The sequence below is a fragment of the Oncorhynchus tshawytscha genome, linkage group LG23, assembly GCF_018296145.1.
Source record: "Oncorhynchus tshawytscha isolate Ot180627B linkage group LG23, Otsh_v2.0, whole genome shotgun sequence".
Lineage (NCBI taxonomy): Eukaryota > Metazoa > Chordata > Actinopteri > Salmoniformes > Salmonidae > Oncorhynchus > Oncorhynchus tshawytscha.
The window spans coordinates 22,897,931-22,915,239 of record NC_056451.1 but is presented as its reverse complement, the minus strand read 5'-3'; the positions used below and the strand labels follow the sequence as shown (position 1 = coordinate 22,915,239).

Sequence of the window (17,309 nt, the reverse complement as noted above, 5' to 3'; positions counted from 1 at the left end):
CCATACACACCTCTCATCAGGACAGTTTAGACCCAGCCTGTTGTTCTGTGGGCATTCATCTCTCTATGGGGGCCGCTGGCAAACCTTGTGATTGTCAGATCTAGCCAGCGGTGCTGACGGGTGTCAAAACACATCATGTACTGACAATGGCGATCGTTCAAATTGACACGCAGGCACACACACCACACATGTCAGCGGTGCCAGACTGGGATCCATTATGACAGCGTGGCTTTAAGAGTGCAGGGCAGATTCCCAGGGATGGTGTTGAGGTGGTGTCTGGCAGTGTGATGTGGTCACATCCAGTCATGGGCCACTGAGGTGAGGCTCTCTGTGTATTGTTTAGAGAGGCGGAGCTGTCACTACTGACACTGTCCCTGATGCTTAGAGAGAAGAGGAGAGGTGTTCGAAGGACAGGAGAGAAAGTTCTGTAGAGGGCAGACTAATAATGTCAGATGAGATTTATTGTCAGATGTACGCTCTCTGACTAGGCTAAGTACTTGATGACCGTACAAGGTTATAATAATAAAAGCAAATATTCTAAGGATGTTTGATCTGAGAAGTATGTTTCTAAGAATGCTAATCACTTAGCTACCATGACATCAAATTGCATAGCAACAACAGGTTAACACCACCCCTGTGTAGTGAGAGCAAGGTTGTCATATTGCATTTGTGAGCACAGTGCACATAACTGGTATTTTCATAACAGAATTACCAAGCTGCCACTGGAGTTAGGCAGTGTTTGGTTGGTAGTTCACCATTACAGAACCTGCAAGGTGGGCATCTGATACCAGGACCTCTTCTCCTATCCTTAATACCACCTCCTGTAAAGCTAGCTAGGGGGCATTAAGAAGCATTCAGAACTGCAAATAGCACTCTGCCTGCCCTGGTAGGGGGTTAACTCACTCCTTTCACCTCCATTCACCCCCTTTCTTTCTTCTCCAGCCGTACCTGAAGAGCTGGTCTCAGGACCTGGGTGTGCCCATCCTGTCTGTGGACTACTCTCTGGCCCCTGAAGCCCCCTTCCCCAGGGCCCTGGAGGACTGCTTTTACGCCTACTGCTGGGCCATCAAGAACCACCACCTGCTGGGTAGGACTACACACCACTACCACTTTATCTTAGAATAAAGGATCTTTAATATCCCAGAGTGGAAAATGTCTTTGACAACATTTTGATGCTGTGTATATGTAAATAGACATGCCTGTTTATTGATACTTCCTGGTACTTAATAGATTATTATGACAGAAAGCTAAAGACTGGTTAGCTTGGAACTCACTCAACTGAATGTCATAGTCTCAACTTATGTCTCAAATATAAAACATTGTGGGACAAGATTAAACATTGCCCCATATAAACACGGGCACAGAGAGTGGGACTTGGAAGTGTTATATAGACTCACTTTTAGTCAGCTTTTCTCCTTTCTCTCCCTCTTTCTGTTTCTCTCTCACTCTCTCGCCTCAATCTACTGACTCTGACTCTCCTCTCTCAGGTTGGACGGGGGAGAATGTCTGTCTGGCCGGTGACAGTGCCGGTGGTAACCTGTGTATTACCACATCGATGCGCGCTGCGTCTCATGGTGTGCGAATGCCTGATGGCATCGTAGCTGCCTACCCTGCCATCCTGCTCACCGCCTACGCCTCGCCCTCCCGCCTGCTCACCCTCTTCGACCCCCTACTGCCCCTCAGTGTGCTCTCCAGGTGTCTCAGCGCCTACGCAGGTACGACTGTGTGAGAGGGAGCAGAGATGGTTTACTGCCCCTGAGTGTAGTGCGTGGTGTTTGTGCATGCCAATCAATGCTGGTGAGTGATGGGTACCACATTTCCCCCCTCCCTCTCTCTCCCAGGTGAGGAGCCCCAGGCAGAGAAGCAGGTGGAGAAGGTGAGCACTCTGAGCATGGTGAGAAGAGACACAGCCCTGCTGCTCAGAGACTTCAAACAGGGAGCATCCAACTGGATCCACTCCCTACTGGACCCCAACAGAGCCGCTGCCACGGCATCAACAGGTAGGTACACCAGTGTGTGTGTGTTGGAGGGGGTCTGGGGTGTGTTGTGGTGAGAGGGTATGTGTGTGTCTATGTACTTGTGTTCACTCATCTTTGTGTCTGACTGAGGTGAAATAATATTTTCCTATTACCGGAAGGGCCATGTATGTATGATTTTTATTAAAATTGATATCCATAATTAACATCTTAACCAATCAATCACCCATGGCTACCACCCTGTTACGTCACACCCTCATCCATACATATCAATTCACTGCTTAGTCTCAGGCCACAGAAGGTTCTCCCCACTAATTGTGTTGAAACCCTGCAGTAAGCAGACTATTCCAGGCGTCACCATTTTACCTGACACACAGCAGCTGTGAGCCAGACTAATGACTTTGTCATTGGGGGGTGTACATTTATTACAGGCCATTATTAATAGAAGAGCTCAGTGAGTACATCTTTGAGAACAGACAAGCCATGACACCTCTTACAGCTGTGTTGTGACGGGGAGATCATATCGTAATGACACCATTATTGCTTAAAGCTAGAATCCACAGTTGAAACGATAACAAAGTGGGCACCCAGGCTCTGTTTTGGTCAAAAGCTGAGGGATGGGCCTGGAGCAATGTAACCACTCAAATTCAAACTGTAGACTGCTATGGATGGAAGGAACCCATGTGATAAATGTAGGTTTAAAGCTTTACAGTGTTAGTTTACATTTATATTGTTTACATTTATAACATTGGGATGAAATAAGATTGTGGTGTTCTGATGGGGTGTGACAGTTGAACTAAGCTCACAAGGCATTTTTAAGTGTTATTCTTCAATCAATGGTGTATATCAATAATTTATTAGTCCAAAAATGAATGTAGTATCTAACGATTCTAGCTTTTATTATCCATCTCCCGATAACTGCATGTCCCTCACTCCCCGCCTCTTCTCACCGTCCTCCAATCATGTCTTCATTGATGTTTCCCTGTTCCATAATGGTCTCAGTCTTTATCTCACTCTGCCTCTGTCTTATTTTGGTTTGTCAATGACTTTCTCTTTTCTCTCCAGACACGTCTTCGTCGGTGCAGAAGAGTGTGTCTGAGGCATCCATCAGCTCACCCTACTCGGACCCCCCTGAGCATCCCTCGGACTTCTCCCTTAGGAGAGAGTCTCTGAAGACCCTCGCAGGCCACGCCAACAATGCCATCGCCACCCTCGCTGCTGCCCCCACCACACCTGCCCACAATGCAATGGTGTTCCCCGAAACCACGGTATGATACTCCCTGAGTTTCCCTTTAAAGCAGATGTAGGATCAGATTACCCTCCCCAAATCCTGACCATTTGGGGGGGGGGGTTAAACTGACTTCAGATCAGTGTTGCAGATTCATCCTTACTCCTTTTACAACAACTTCATACACTTGTCACTGAAGTGTTGGTGTTTGTCTTAACTAAGCCTCTCTGAATAATTTATGCAAATAGATGGTGACCAAGCTGCTTGTCTTGTTCCCTCCTCCACAGATTTAACTGGCGCAGGCAGGCAGACAGAACTGTGTGTCTGAGTGTAACCTGTAGTGTGTCAGTATGGGGATCATCTCTGTGCTTCTATAAAGCCAGTCTGAATGAATGCCTCTGTCTACAGGGGGAATATGAAGAACTGTCACATGATGTCACAGTGAAACATGTCAATGTTTGTTCCTGTGATTTGAAATGTGAAAAAATATACTTGAGGCTAGTAGATTCTTAGAACAAGTGTCTGGTCCCAACGGAAAGACGCATCAGTATGATCCAGTATCATCAGGTTTTCACAGTCCTGGTCTTAGACTAGTGTTAACTTATGTATTGCCATGGTAATCTATCTTTCCTGTACCCCTCCAGCCTGACAACGTGAGCTTCTTCCTCTCCAAAGAGGTGGTGTCCATGTCGGATGCTCTGTCTTCTGTTGCCATAGCGCCCCCTGAGGGGGAGGATGGCGTGGTGCTGGAGCACCCTCGGGAGTTCCCCCTGGGCTTCGAACCGCTGCGTTCTGAGCGGCTGGCTGAGATGAAGCTGGCCACCTCGCCTGTCATCAGGAACCCCTACATGTCTCCTCTACTGGCCCCCGACAGCATGCTGAGAGGACTACCCCCCATACACCTAGTGGTGAGAGGGAGGGAAATGGAGTTGAGGACTGGTTTGTCCCAATCCTTTTTGGGTCTTTTCCACCAATTATTATTTTTTATTTGATCCTATAATATCCTCTTTGACACCGTTTATCTCTCCTTCTCCCCCTAGGCCTGTGCATTAGACCCCATGCTAGATGACTCTGTGATGTTTGCCAAGCGCCTGAGGAACGTAGATCAGCCAGTCACCCTGTGTGTGGTGGACGACCTTCCCCATGGCTTTCTCAGCCTATCACAGCTCTCCAGGGAGACTAGGGAAGCGGCTAACGTTTGCGTCAACCGAATCAGGGACGTCTTTGACCAAAAGGACTCGCCCCAGGAGCCGCGCATGCACCGCAAGCTGGAAAGGACCAATCGCCGTGCTTCCTCTGTCACCACGGGTGACCCAGAGAAACTCTTTGCAACACCCATTCAGGAGGAGCTGCTAGTTGCCAGGGGAGGGGCTCTAGTTCCAGATGGGGAGGGGCTAGTTGGCGTGGCAGCACAGAACAACAATAATGTTGTGGGATAAAGACATAATCAGGGGTTTGCTAGATGAAGATTGCTGTTTGTCAAAGGATTTAAAAGAGGGGGGGATTTGGGCCATATGAAGCCTGGGAGAGGAGAAGAGAATAGAGTGAAGGAAAAACAGCAGAGGGAGGATATGCAGAAGGTGTTGGTAGCGTGCCCAGTTTTGGAGAGACAGAATGAAGCACCCATGGATAGAGAGGACAGCAAGTACTAAATGCAACTTCAGCTTTCAAACTCTCACTGTGCATGGTGCTAAACAGCAATTGACATGTTGACCACACACACTAAACCGTTTTGCCTTTTGGGCTGCTGCATTGTGCTCGGTGTAGAACTGTGAGTTTGGAGCCTGGACATTATAAAACGGCACAGAGCGTTGTGGTGAATGGTCGATCCATCTCCCTATAGAAGACTATTCCAGTCCCTAATCAGATAGTGGTAGACGTGCAATGAGCTCCTACATAGTGCCATCACAACTTAATGGCCACTTGTCTTTTAGGGAGCCACTCTAAATCAAGCTTAATAACTGTAGAACTCTGAGGTCTGTTAAACTAGTTGGTTGTGAATACTGCCGCTGTTCGGTCACTTACTCTGCTGATTGGCCCATCAATAGGACGCTGCAGTGCTAAAAACAACAAACTTAGAAACTGGAAGGATTTCGTAGTACCTTGAAATTCCACATTGTTATCCATAATTGATCGTATTATGCCATAGTATTCCTTGTTGTTTTTATTTATTGTGTGTGTACTCGTATTTTTTTTAAATCCTGGATTATAGTTATCCCTGTTTGTTCAAGGCTTTTAAGAGCATATTGTGAGGTGGATGCTAAGTTAATTTCCTAGCTGTGTAGTGCCATACTCTATGGCTGCTCATTCCTAGTTGTTCAAAGTAGCCAAATGTTAACCTCTATCACTGTAGTGACTAGTGGTCAGCTAGTCGTTACCCACCCAACCAGTCACCTCATAGTGAGATGTGGCTGAGGGTTGATATTATGAGGCCAATATAATCTCTATATGCTGGTCTGTCTTTTATACTGATATATTATAACTAGCCAATCATAAATAGCTAATGCAATATTATAGCTGCATTTTCATTGATCAGTGCAATCAACAGGATTCAGTGGAGCCATGATGATATTGTGTTCTATTTAAGTCACTGTTGTGGGAGCAAAGCATCAAGTCAGTCATTTTTGATTTGATAATTTTTATTAACGCCAAGTATTACGTCTTGTGATTTTAAGTCTCTTGTGCTCAGCCTTTGTTTGTTGCCATCTAAAATAAATCACTTAGCTGTCTATAGACTGACTGCCTTTAGAAGCAGATGTTTTTTAAAAGACTGGAAATCCTTTCTCTATTTGCACAGTGAATAACTTCAATAAGAAAGCCTGAAGCAGACAGATGCACGGCCCATCTCTTCATACTATCTGTACATCACTGCACTGACTGCCAAAAATGCAGCCCTCTATCCCAGGATGCAGTGCATTACACTGCCATAGCCCTTGAGCCAGGGGACGTCCTGCTTGCTGAACCATTTCTGCACCTCTGTCCAAATCAGAGGATCCATTCTGCTCCAACAGCCTGTACCGAGTGAGCAGGAGAATCTAGAACAAGCATGATAGTGAGCTCATACTCACTGAACAGGTGACTGCTCTAGTTGGAGAATGTGTCTTTCTATGCACCTTTAGGACCTTCTACAGTGGCGGACTGACAATCTGTGATTCTCTGTCCTATTTGCTGCCAGTGCTTATTGCAGCGTTTTGAGGCAGGCTGATAGAAATTAAAAGAGCTGTTAAGTGATTCCCTTGAATACCTTCACGGTTATCTTGTTTTTAGAAGTATTGTGTTTAATGGTTGCTGGTTATGATTTCACACTTTTTCTTTGTAAGTTAAGTGTAAATGTTTGTTTCGTGTGTCGGTGTTTAGTGCCCATGTGCGTGTCTGGTAAGTGGATTCTGTATGCGTCTATCAATGACTCTTAACATTGCACGTGTTTGTCAGTGCTATTGTGGGTGGAACATCTACCATCTTTGAAACCATGATTGTGTGTTTTTAATTGCGGCAGTAAAGCAGCACTTGGGTGTATGGGGCCATGAGTTGCAACCCAAGCCCCTGAATCTCATGGGTGTTGTACAGTATACTATTGTTTAGCCAAGCAGGACTTCTGAGATCCCATTTAACACTATGCATTGTGTCAGCCATCCATTGCTATGATGCATTACAAGGTCCTTGATTAATAAAGTTCTCATTGTGTTCTAGCAACATAACTGATCATGCATTTTGAGATTTAGTAGCCTGGCGTCTCCATTGCCAGAGTAGATATCATAACCCCACACCCGACCAGCACCACTCCAGGCCCTATGGGATGCCCTGAATGGCTCCTATAGACTACTAGCGCCCCCAATGAGCAAGGCTTGTACAGCCCTCTGATCTATCTATGGAACTGTGTAATGGTGGGTTAGAACCGCTTGGTGGTTTATGACCAAATCCTTTTTGGGTTGTGGCTTTAGTGTTTGTTTCTGGTCCTGGTCAGAAACATTGCTCTTGTTTTCTTGGTGGGTCACAAATTATTTTATATGGGTCACAGTGCAACAACTTTGGGAACCACTGCAATAAGCTGCTCTTTTAATGGCTACCAATCCTTCACCTGATCTGAGAGGAGGTCAACGCACAGGAGAAATCCATGACATGGTGCTAGTCCATCAGTTGGTCTCGTGAGGTTACCGCCATCTTGTTTTCACCTTCCTAGTCCTATTGGTTGTCAGGAAAGGGAAGGAGCCATTTGAGAGCATTGGAACATGGTCTCCCTCCATATGTGGGCCAACCACTGTTTCTATGCCTCTAGAGGATTGATGCATCATGTATTTGTGTGCGTGTTGCTGTGTTCAAAACAACTTGGATCTTGGAAAGTGTCATCATGACGTCAGTGATCTTCACGTCGCAAACTGAGTTCTAGAACGAGGCCCACGATTCCGAGTTGGAGGAAGGTTGTTGGAGATCGTTTTTTTACCCCTCGAGTTCCCAGTTTTGAATGCTCGGAAGTCAGAGGATTTCCGAGTTCCTGGTTGTTTTGGGCAGTATGCACCTTTTTTGGGTCTTGAAATGCAAATTGGCTGATGTAGTGTTGAGAAATTTAATGTGGCTTTGTGTGTTTTGATTGTACATTGTACTTCAACCATTTCCCTCATGTATAGGCTATTTACACTGGATTCAACATCTCTTAGCCCGGGATATCTTTAGCTCTAGGCTAACATAAAACATGCAGTGTGAAAAGCCTACTAGTCAACATATCTAAAAGCTGTTTAGGTCAAGTACCCGGTCAAATGTTACCCTACACACAGCTATGTAGTAACACACCAGCATCCTTTCGTAGATTTTATCTCCTGTCTTTGGTGAGCCATGTCTGTTTTTCGATCTAAAATTCGGTCTTGGTTGAAATGCTTTCGATCAACCCTGAGGCTAGTTATGCAAGGCTATTTTCCATTTACATTTGGTCATTTAGCAGACGGTATTCCACTTAGTTTGCCTAGAGCATTGTGGAATCTACACAATCTGGTCACTTGAGAATCATTTCCTTGAATAGAAATGACCCCGACTGCCTGCTTCGCAGAATGTGTTCTTTATAGGAAATGTTTTTATTTTTTTGTCCCACTTAGACCAGGGGTTCTCAATGGGTTCTGTAGAGGTACTGCCGGGTGTCCTCAGCCAGACACACATTTCACCAATTATACATTTTTCAACTCAGCTATTCCAATGTGCAATATGTCGATTGCAGGATATTACCTTTAAAGCAGCAATTCAGTGGAGCCATGAGAACTGCAACATTTTCACTCCGATGCCAACAGGCGGGCCTTTCTAATGTTCTTTCCCCTGGCCCGAGACTTGGTTCGTTCAGCCATAAACTGCAGAAGTCATAACTCCTTGTAGACTATTTTTATCACACAAGTTATGATTGAGGGGGATACTGATGAATTTGCGCACATAAAAGGGGTCCCCTCCCCAGACCCAAAAGGTTTGCGAACCCCTGACTTGCACTTTATCACACAAGTGGTATTGTCTATGTTAGATTAAGGCAGAACCAAAGATTGCATCTAGTTTTATATGAAACTTGCTGTCACTGTCATTGACATTAGTAACATACATTTTGGCCTGCGTTGATATCCTGGTGGCTGTATCATTGAGATCTACATAGTAGTTCTCTGTTTGCACTTTATGGAACAAGATGCTGTTGTTAATAAGAGCTATTGAAGATAACTATTTTATTCAAACCAACACAAAGCCATAGACTGGAAGAAAATGTTTTGAAGTTTACTTGATTTTTATTTTACAACACCACAAGTGCAACCATGTGAATAAAAAAAGATGAATCTATATTACAAAAATAAAATGCATTTCCTGTATAGATATTTTTTACTTTGATTTGTTATTCCATTTATTTTGTTTTTGACTCCTGTAATGTCTCTTTACAGGATTGGTTGAATGTTTCACATATGGATTGAGTATTTTGTCTCTTGTAACCCTTGTTTTCCCTCACTTTTTTTGGAATAAATATATTCTCCTAAACGTGTTACATATATTTATTTCAAAGCTGAAATACGGAATTGGGGCAACAGACATTTTGTGACCTATGGGTAAATCCATTACCTGTCAATCAAATCTTAAACAGGATTACAAGGCTGTAAGATTTTACTGAGTTACAGTTCATATAAAGAAATCAGTCAATTAAAATGTATTAATTAGGCCCTAATCTATGGATTTTGCATGACTGCATGATTTTGCATGACCCACCCACTGGGTAGCCAGGCCCAGCCAATCCGAATTAGTTTTCCCCCACAAAAGTGCTTTATTACAGACAGAAATACTCCTCAGTTTCATCATCTGTATGGGTGGCTGGTCTCAGACGATCCAGCAGGGTTAGAAGTCGGATGTGGAGGTCCTGGGCTGGTGTGTGTGCTCAAATCAAATGTTATTGGTCACATACAAATGGTTAGCAGATGTTATTGTGAGTGTAGTGAAATGCTTATGCTTCTAGATCGGCCAGTGCAGCAGTATCTAACAGGTAATATCTAACAAATTACACAACAAAACAATTAGTAAAGGAGTGGGATAAGAATATAAGTATTATACATATGAATGAGTGACAGAGCGGCTAAGATGCAATAGATGGTAAAGAATAGATAGTGAAGGATACAGTATATTCATATGAGATGAGTAATGCAAGATATGTAAACATTCTTCGTGGCATTATTAAAGTGACTAGTGTTCCATTTGTTAAAGTGGCCAATGATATTAAGTCTGTAGGTAGGCAGCCGCCTCTCTCTGCTAGTGGTGGCTGTTTAACAATCTGATGGCATTGAGATTAGAAGTGGTTTTTCAATCTCTCTGTCCCTGCTTTGGTGCACCTGTACTGACTTTGCCTTCTGGATGGAAGTGGGGTGAACAGGCGGTGGCTCAGGTGGTTCTTGTAGGTGTCCTGGAGGGCAGGTAGTTTGCCCCCGGTTGTGCAGACCGCACCACCCTCTGGAGAGCCCGGCGGTTGTGAGCGGTGCAGTTGCCGTACCAGGCGGTGATGCAACCAGTCAGGATGCTCTCGATGTTGCAGCTGTAAAAGTTAGTGGGGTTTTTGGTGGCAAGACACTTTTTCTTTTATTTTTCTTTTTGCCCCCTGAGGTTGAAGAGGCCCTGTTGTGACTTCTTCACCACACTGTCTGTGTGTGGACATTTTAAATCAAATCTAAGAGTATTTGTCACATGCGCCGAATACAACAGGTGTGGACTTTACAGTGAAATGCTTACTTACAGGCTCTAACCAACAGCGCAAAAAAACAAAGTTATTCGGTGAACAATAGATTAGTTAAGAAATAAAAACGAGTAAAAAAAAGACTGACAAATAACAGTAGCGAAGCGAAATACAGGCACCGGTTAGTCGGGCTAATTGAGGTAGTATGTACATGAATGTATAGTTAAACTGACTATGCATATATGATAAACAGAGTAGCAGCAGCATAAAAGAGGGATTGGAGGTGTCACACAATGCAAATTGTCCGGGTAGCCATTTGATTACTTGTTCAGGAGTCTTATGGCTTGAGGTTAAAAACTGTTGAGAGCCTTTTGGACCTAGACTTGGCACTCCGGTACTGCTTGCCATGCGATAGAGAGAACAGTCTATGGCTGGGGTCTTTGACAATTTTTAGGGAATTCCTCTGACACGGCCTGGTGTAGAGTTCCTGGATGGCAGGTAGCTTAGCTCCAGTGAAGTACTGGGCTGTACGCACTACCCTCTGTAGTGCATTGCAGTCGGAGGCCGAGCAGTTGCCGTACCAGGCAGTGATGCAACCAGTCAGGATGCTCTCGATGTTGCAGCTGTAGAACCTTTTCAGTATCTGAGGACCCATGCCAAATCTTTTTAGTTTCCTGAGGGGGAATAGGCTTTGTCGTGCCCTCATCATGACTGTCTTGGTGTGTTTGGACCATTCTAGTTTGTTGATGTGGACACCAAGGAACTTAGCTCTCAACCTGCTCCATTACAGCCCTGTCGATGAGAATGGGGGCGTGCTTGGTCCTCCTTTTCATGTAGTCTACAATAATCTCCTTAGTCTTGGTTATGTTGAGGGATAGGTTGTTATTCTGGCACCACCCGGCCAGGTCTCCGATCTCCTCCCTATAGGCTGTCTCGTTGTCAGTGATCAGGCCGACCACTGTTGTGTCATCTGCAAACTTAATGATGAAGTTGGAGTCATGCCTAGCCACACAGTCGTGGGTGAACAGGGAGTACTACGGTGTTGAACGCTGAGCTGTAGTCAATGAATAGCATTCTCACGTAGGTGTTCCTTTTGTAGAGATTGCATGATCTGTTTGGGTGGTATGCAAATTGGAGTGGGTCCAGGATTTCTGGGATAATGGTGTTGATGTGAGCCATTACCAGACTTTCAAAGCACTTCATGGATGTGAGTGCTACGGGTCTGTAGTCACTTAGGCAGGTTGCCTTAGTGTTCGTGGGCACAGGGACTATGGTGGTCTGTTTTAGACATGTTGGTATTAGACTCATTTAGGGACATGTTGAAAATGTCATTGAAGATATGCCCGGAGCACACATTTCAGTTTGTTGGTGATATGTACACCGACAAACTTAAAGCTTTCCACCTTCTCCACTGCTGTCTCGTCGATGTGGATAGGGGGGTGCTCCTTCTGCTGTTTCCTGAAGTCCACAATCATCTTTTTTGTTTTGCTGACATTGAGTGAGAGGTTATTTTCCTGACACCACACTCCGAGGGCCCTCACCTCCTCCCTGTAGGCTGCCTCGACGTTGTTGGTAATCAAGCCTACCACTGTATTGTTGTCTGCAAACTTTGATTGAGTTGGAGGCGTGCATGGCCACGCAGTCGTGGGTGAACAGGGAGTACTGGAGGGGGCTGAGAACACACCCTTGTGGGGCCGCAGTGTTAAGGATCAGCGGAGTGGAGATGTTTCCTACCTTCACCACCTGGGGGCGGCCTGTCGAAGTCCAGGACCCAGTTGCACAGGGTGGGGTCGAGACCCAGGGTCTCACGCTTAATGATGAGTTTGGAGTGTACTATGGTATTGAATGCTGAGATGTAGTCAATGAACAGCATTCTTACATAGGTATTCCTCTTGTCCAGATAGGATAGGGCAGTGTGATTGTGTAATCTGTGGACCTATTGGGGCGGTAAGCAAATTGGAGTGGGTCTAGGGTGACTGGTCGGGTGGAGAGGATATGATCCTAGACTGGTCTCAAAGCACTTCATGATGACAGAAGTGAGTGCTACGGGGTGGGGCGTTAGTCAGTTAGTTCAGTTACCTTAGCTTTCTTGGGAAAAGGAACAATGTTGGTCATCTTGAAGCATGTGAGGACAGCAGACTGGAATAAGGATTGATTGAATATACTCTATACCATCTACTGCATCTTGCCTATGCCATTCTATACCATCACTCATTCATATATATATATTTTTTAGGTACATATTCTTATTCATTCCTTTACACTTGTGTATAAGGTAATTGTTAGGTTAGATTACTTGTTGGATATTACTGCATTGTCAGAAGTAGAAGCACAATCATTTTTGCTACACTCGCATTAACATCTGCTAACCATGTGTATGTGACAAATAAAATTTGATTTTTTTTATGTCCATAAACACACCAGCGAGCTGGTCTGTGCATGCTCTGAGGACGCAGTTAGGGATGCCGTCTGGGCCGGCAGCTTTGAGAGGGTTACCACGTTTTACTCATGTCTGTCACAGTGAAGGAGAGCCCACAGTCTTTGGTAGCGGGCCGCGTCAGAAGGACTGTATTGTCCTCAAAGTGCGCAAAGATGTTTAACTTGTCTGGAAGCAAGACGTCGATGTCCGCTACGGGAATGGTTTCCTTTTTGTAATTCATGATTGTCTGGAGCCTGCCACATCTTGTGTTTGAGCCATTGAATTGCGACTCCACTTTGTCTCTATACTGACACTTTGCTTGTTTGATTGCCTTATGGCGGGAATAACTACACTGTTTGTATTTGGCCATGTTTCCAGTCACCTTGCCATGATTAAATGCGGTGGTACGTGCTTTCAGTTTAACGCAAATGTTACCATCAATCCACAGTTTCTGGTTAGGGAAGGTTTTAATAGCCACAGTGGGTACAACGTCTCCTATACACTTCCTTATAAGCTCGCTCACCAAGTCAGCGTATACGTCAATGTTATTGTCTGAGGCTATCTGGAACATATCCCAGTTCACGTGATCGAAGCATGAAATCCGATTGGTCAGACCAGCATTGGATAGACCTAAGCATGGGCGCTTCCTGTTTTAGTTTCTGCCTGTAGGAGGGGGGCAACAAGATGGAGTCATGGTCGGATTTGCCAAAAGGAGGGCAGGGGAGGGCCTTGTATGCATCGCGGAAGTTAGAGTAGCAATGGTCGAGCGTGTTACTCGCTCGTGTACTTCAATCGATATGCTGATAGAAATTCGGTAGCAGTGTTCTCAAATTAGCTTTGTTAAAATCCCCAGCTACAATAAATGCAGCCTCAGGATATATGGTTTCCAGTTTGCATGAAGTCCAGTGAAGTTCTTTGATGGCCGTCTTGGTATCCACTTGCGGGGGTGATCTACACGGCTGTGACTATAACCGAGGATTGTTCTCTTGGGAGATAATACGGTCGGCATTTGATTGTGAGCAATTCTAGGTCAGGTGAACTAAAGGACTTCATATTCATGTATGTTGTTACAATTATGTTTCGTTAATCATGAAACATACATCCCCACCCTTCTTCCCAGAGAGATGTTTATTTAAGAATCCAGGTGGCTGTACTGACTCCGACAGCATATCCCGAGAGAGACACGTTTAGTTGAAACAGAGTATGTTACAATCCCGGATGTCTCTTTTGAAAAGCAACTCTTGCCCTGATTTCGTCAACTTTGTTAACTCGGAACTGGACATTAGCAAGTAATATACTCAGAAGCGGTGGGTAGTGTGCGCTCATCTGAAGCCTCACTAGAAGACCGCTCCGGCACCCTCTTTTCCGGCGGTGTTGTTTTGAGTCGGCCTCTGGAAACAGTTCAAATGCCCTGGGAAGTGCAGACAAAGGTCTGCTTTGGGAAAATCGGATTCCTGGTCGTTGTGCTGGTAAGTTGACGTCTCACTGATATCCAATAGTTCTTCCCGGCTGTATGTAATAACAACACTTAAGGTTTTCAGGGCTGACAATGTAAGAAATAATATGGTCTGCGATTGTGAGGCCGGTTCTGCAAAAGTCTCTAAAATTACGGAGGTGGCTTGTGGTAGAGAAATTAACATTCAATTCTCTGTCAGCAGCTCTGGTGGACATTCCTGCAGTCAGCATGCCAATTGCACGCCCCCTCAACTTGAGACATCTGTAGCATTGTCTTGTGTGACACAACTGCATATTTTAGTGGATTTTTATTGTCCCCAGCACAAGGTGCACCTGTGTAATGATCATGCGGTTTAATCACCTTCTTGATATGCCACACCTGTCAGGTGGATGGATTATCTTGGCAAAGGAGAAATGTTCAATAATAGGGATGTAAACAAATTTGTGCACAAAATTTGAGAGACACGCTTTTTGTCCGTATGGAACATTTCGGGGATCTTTTATTTCAGCTCATGAAACATCGGACCAACACTTTACAGGTTGCGTTTTATTTTTTTGTTCGGTATAGCTAAAAGCTAGCTAGTTGGAGTCTGTGTACTTCTGTTTGTACCACAGCACAGTAAAGCAACGAGTTGAAAATATTTGAACGGATACAGTACACAGAACGCACCGCAACCTAGTGCAGCACCCCCAACGTACAGTTGTGGACTGCTCCATTGACCATGAATGACTTCTGACGGAACGCAAAGAGTTTGATGCATCTGGTGGGCATGTGGCAATAGACCTATTTGTATGAGGTATGCTAAACGTATGGATAGCACACAAGCTGTTAACCTCAAAGTATAAACAGTTGGGAATAAGGTTGTTTAGTGTCTGTTCTATATCTAGGAGATAAGAAGGCTCAGGAAATAGTTTTTCGAACACACATTTAACCTCTTATTTTTGTTGGCTCATAACTGCCTCCATACTTCTATTGATTCGTATAAGTTACCTTCAGACTAGTCCCATGTGATGATCTGACAAACACCACTGTAGCAGTGTAACATATCTTTAGTTTAATTTGACGGATTTAGATTATTTTATTATGTTACTCAGATTGAAGCATCGGTTTTAACTGCATTACATCAAATTTAGTGTGCCAATTGTTTTTTATTTTGTGATGTAGGGAACATAACCCAGCATGAAGTTTAATTTTAAATAGTTTAAAACTGGACTTGTGTTTTGAAAAATCTTTAGCAATAGGAGAGAGCTGCCTAATATAACTGAATAATGATCTTTGTATAATTAACTCATTAATAAGTAGGCATTCGTTAGCGGGCAGTGTCTGTCTGGACTAAGGCAGACCGTTAATTTGTGGGCTATTATTGAATTGAATGTATTTTGGGTAACAGACATAAACAACAAAATGTACCATATGGACCCAGAGGAATTCACTTGAAAGTATTAATTAAAATGCTTGTTTCCAAAGTGGTCCTTGATGGTAAAAAGAATAACACATACCCTACCAGTCAAAAGTTTTAGAACATCTACTCATTCAAGGGTTTTTCTTTATTTTTACTATTTTCTACATTGAATAATAGTGAAGACATCCGAACTATGAAATAACACACATGGAATCATGTAGTAACCAAAAAAGTGTTTAACAAATGAAAAAATATATTTTATATTTGAGATTCTTCAACTAGCCACCCTTTGCCTTGATGACATCTTTGCACGCTCTTGCCATTCTCTCAACCAGCTTCACCTGGAATGCTTTTCCAATAGTATTGAATGAGTTCCCACATATGCTGAGTAGTTGTTGGCTGATTTTCCTTCACTCTGCGGTCCAAATCATCCCAAACCATTTTAATTTTGTTGAGGTCGGGGGATTGTGGAGGCCAGGTCATCTGATGCAGCACTCCATCACTCTCCTTCTTGGTAAAATAGCCCTTACACAGCCTAAAGGTGTGTTGGGTCATTGTCCTGTTGAAAAACAAATGATAGTCCCACTAAGCGCAAACCAGATGGGATGGCGTATCGCTGCAGAATGCTGTCGTAGCCGTGCTGGTTAAGTGTGCCATGATTTCTAAATAAATCACAGACAGTGTCACCAGCAAAGCAACCCTACACCATAACCCCCCCTCCTCCATGCTTTACGGTGGGAAATACACATATGCAGATCACCCGTTCACCCACACCTTGTCTCACAAAGACATGGCGGTTGGAACCAAAAACTCTCATTTGGAATCCAGACCAAAGGCCTCATTTCCACTGGTCTAATTAATGTCCATTGCTCGTGTTTCTTGGCCAAATCAAGTCTCTTCTTCTTACTGGTGTCCTTTAGTAGTGGTTTCTTTGCCGCAATTTGACCATGAAGGCCTCATTCACACAGTCTGAACAGTTTATGTTGAGATGTGTCTGTTACTTGAACTCTGAAGCATTTATTTGGGCTCCAATTTCTGAGGCTGGTAAATCTAATGAACTTATCCTCTGCAGCAGAGGTAACTCTGGGTCTTCCATTCCTGTGGCGGTTCTCATGAGAGCCAGTTTCATCATAGCGCTTGATGTTTATTGCGACTGCACTTGAAGAAACTTTAACATTCCTTGAAATTTTCCATATTTATTGACCATGTCTTAAAGTAATGATGGACTGTTTCTCTTTGCTTTTTTTTTTAGCTGTTCTTGCCATAATATGAACTTAGCCTTATTTGGTAAAATACCATCTTCTGTATACCACCCCTACCTTGTCACAACACAACTGATTGGCTCAAACCCATTAAGAAGGAAAGAAATTCCACAAATTAACTTTTAACAAGGCACATCTGTTAATTGAAATGCATTCCAGGTGACTACCTCATGAAGCTGGTTGAGAGAATGCAAAGAGCGTGCAAAGCTGTCATCAATGCAAAGGGTGGCTATTTGAAGAATCTCAAATATAAAATATATTGATTTATTTGACTTTTTTTTTTGGTTACTACATGATTCCATATGTGTTATTTCATAGTTTTGATGTCTTCACTATTATTATAGAATGTAGAAAACAGTAAAAAATAAAGAAAAACCCTTGAATGATTAGGTGTT

At 43.8% G+C, this 17,309-nt stretch overlaps 1 protein-coding gene across 3 annotated transcripts in view; it reads left to right on the top strand.

Moving 5' to 3' along the window:
* The window catches only part of LOC112235274 (hormone-sensitive lipase), a 37,382-nt gene extending 28,184 nt beyond the window's left edge, over positions 1-9,198 (top strand). For 2 of the 3 annotated variants that reach the window (XM_024403695.2, XM_024403694.2), the window contains 6 exons: positions 943-1,087; positions 1,488-1,715; positions 1,842-2,000; positions 3,042-3,244; positions 3,849-4,112; positions 4,245-9,198. In XM_024403695.2, coding sequence (XP_024259463.1) covers positions 943-1,087; positions 1,488-1,715; positions 1,842-2,000; positions 3,042-3,244; positions 3,849-4,112; positions 4,245-4,643 — 1,398 coding nt within the window. In that variant the 3' untranslated portion in view covers positions 4,644-9,198. Of the gene's footprint in view, positions 1-942; positions 1,088-1,487; positions 1,716-1,841; positions 2,001-3,041; positions 3,245-3,848; positions 4,113-4,244 lie in introns of those variants that run through there. The other variant, XM_024403696.2, reaches the window with a different exon arrangement.
* The last annotated feature ends 8,111 nt before the right edge of the window (positions 9,199-17,309 follow it).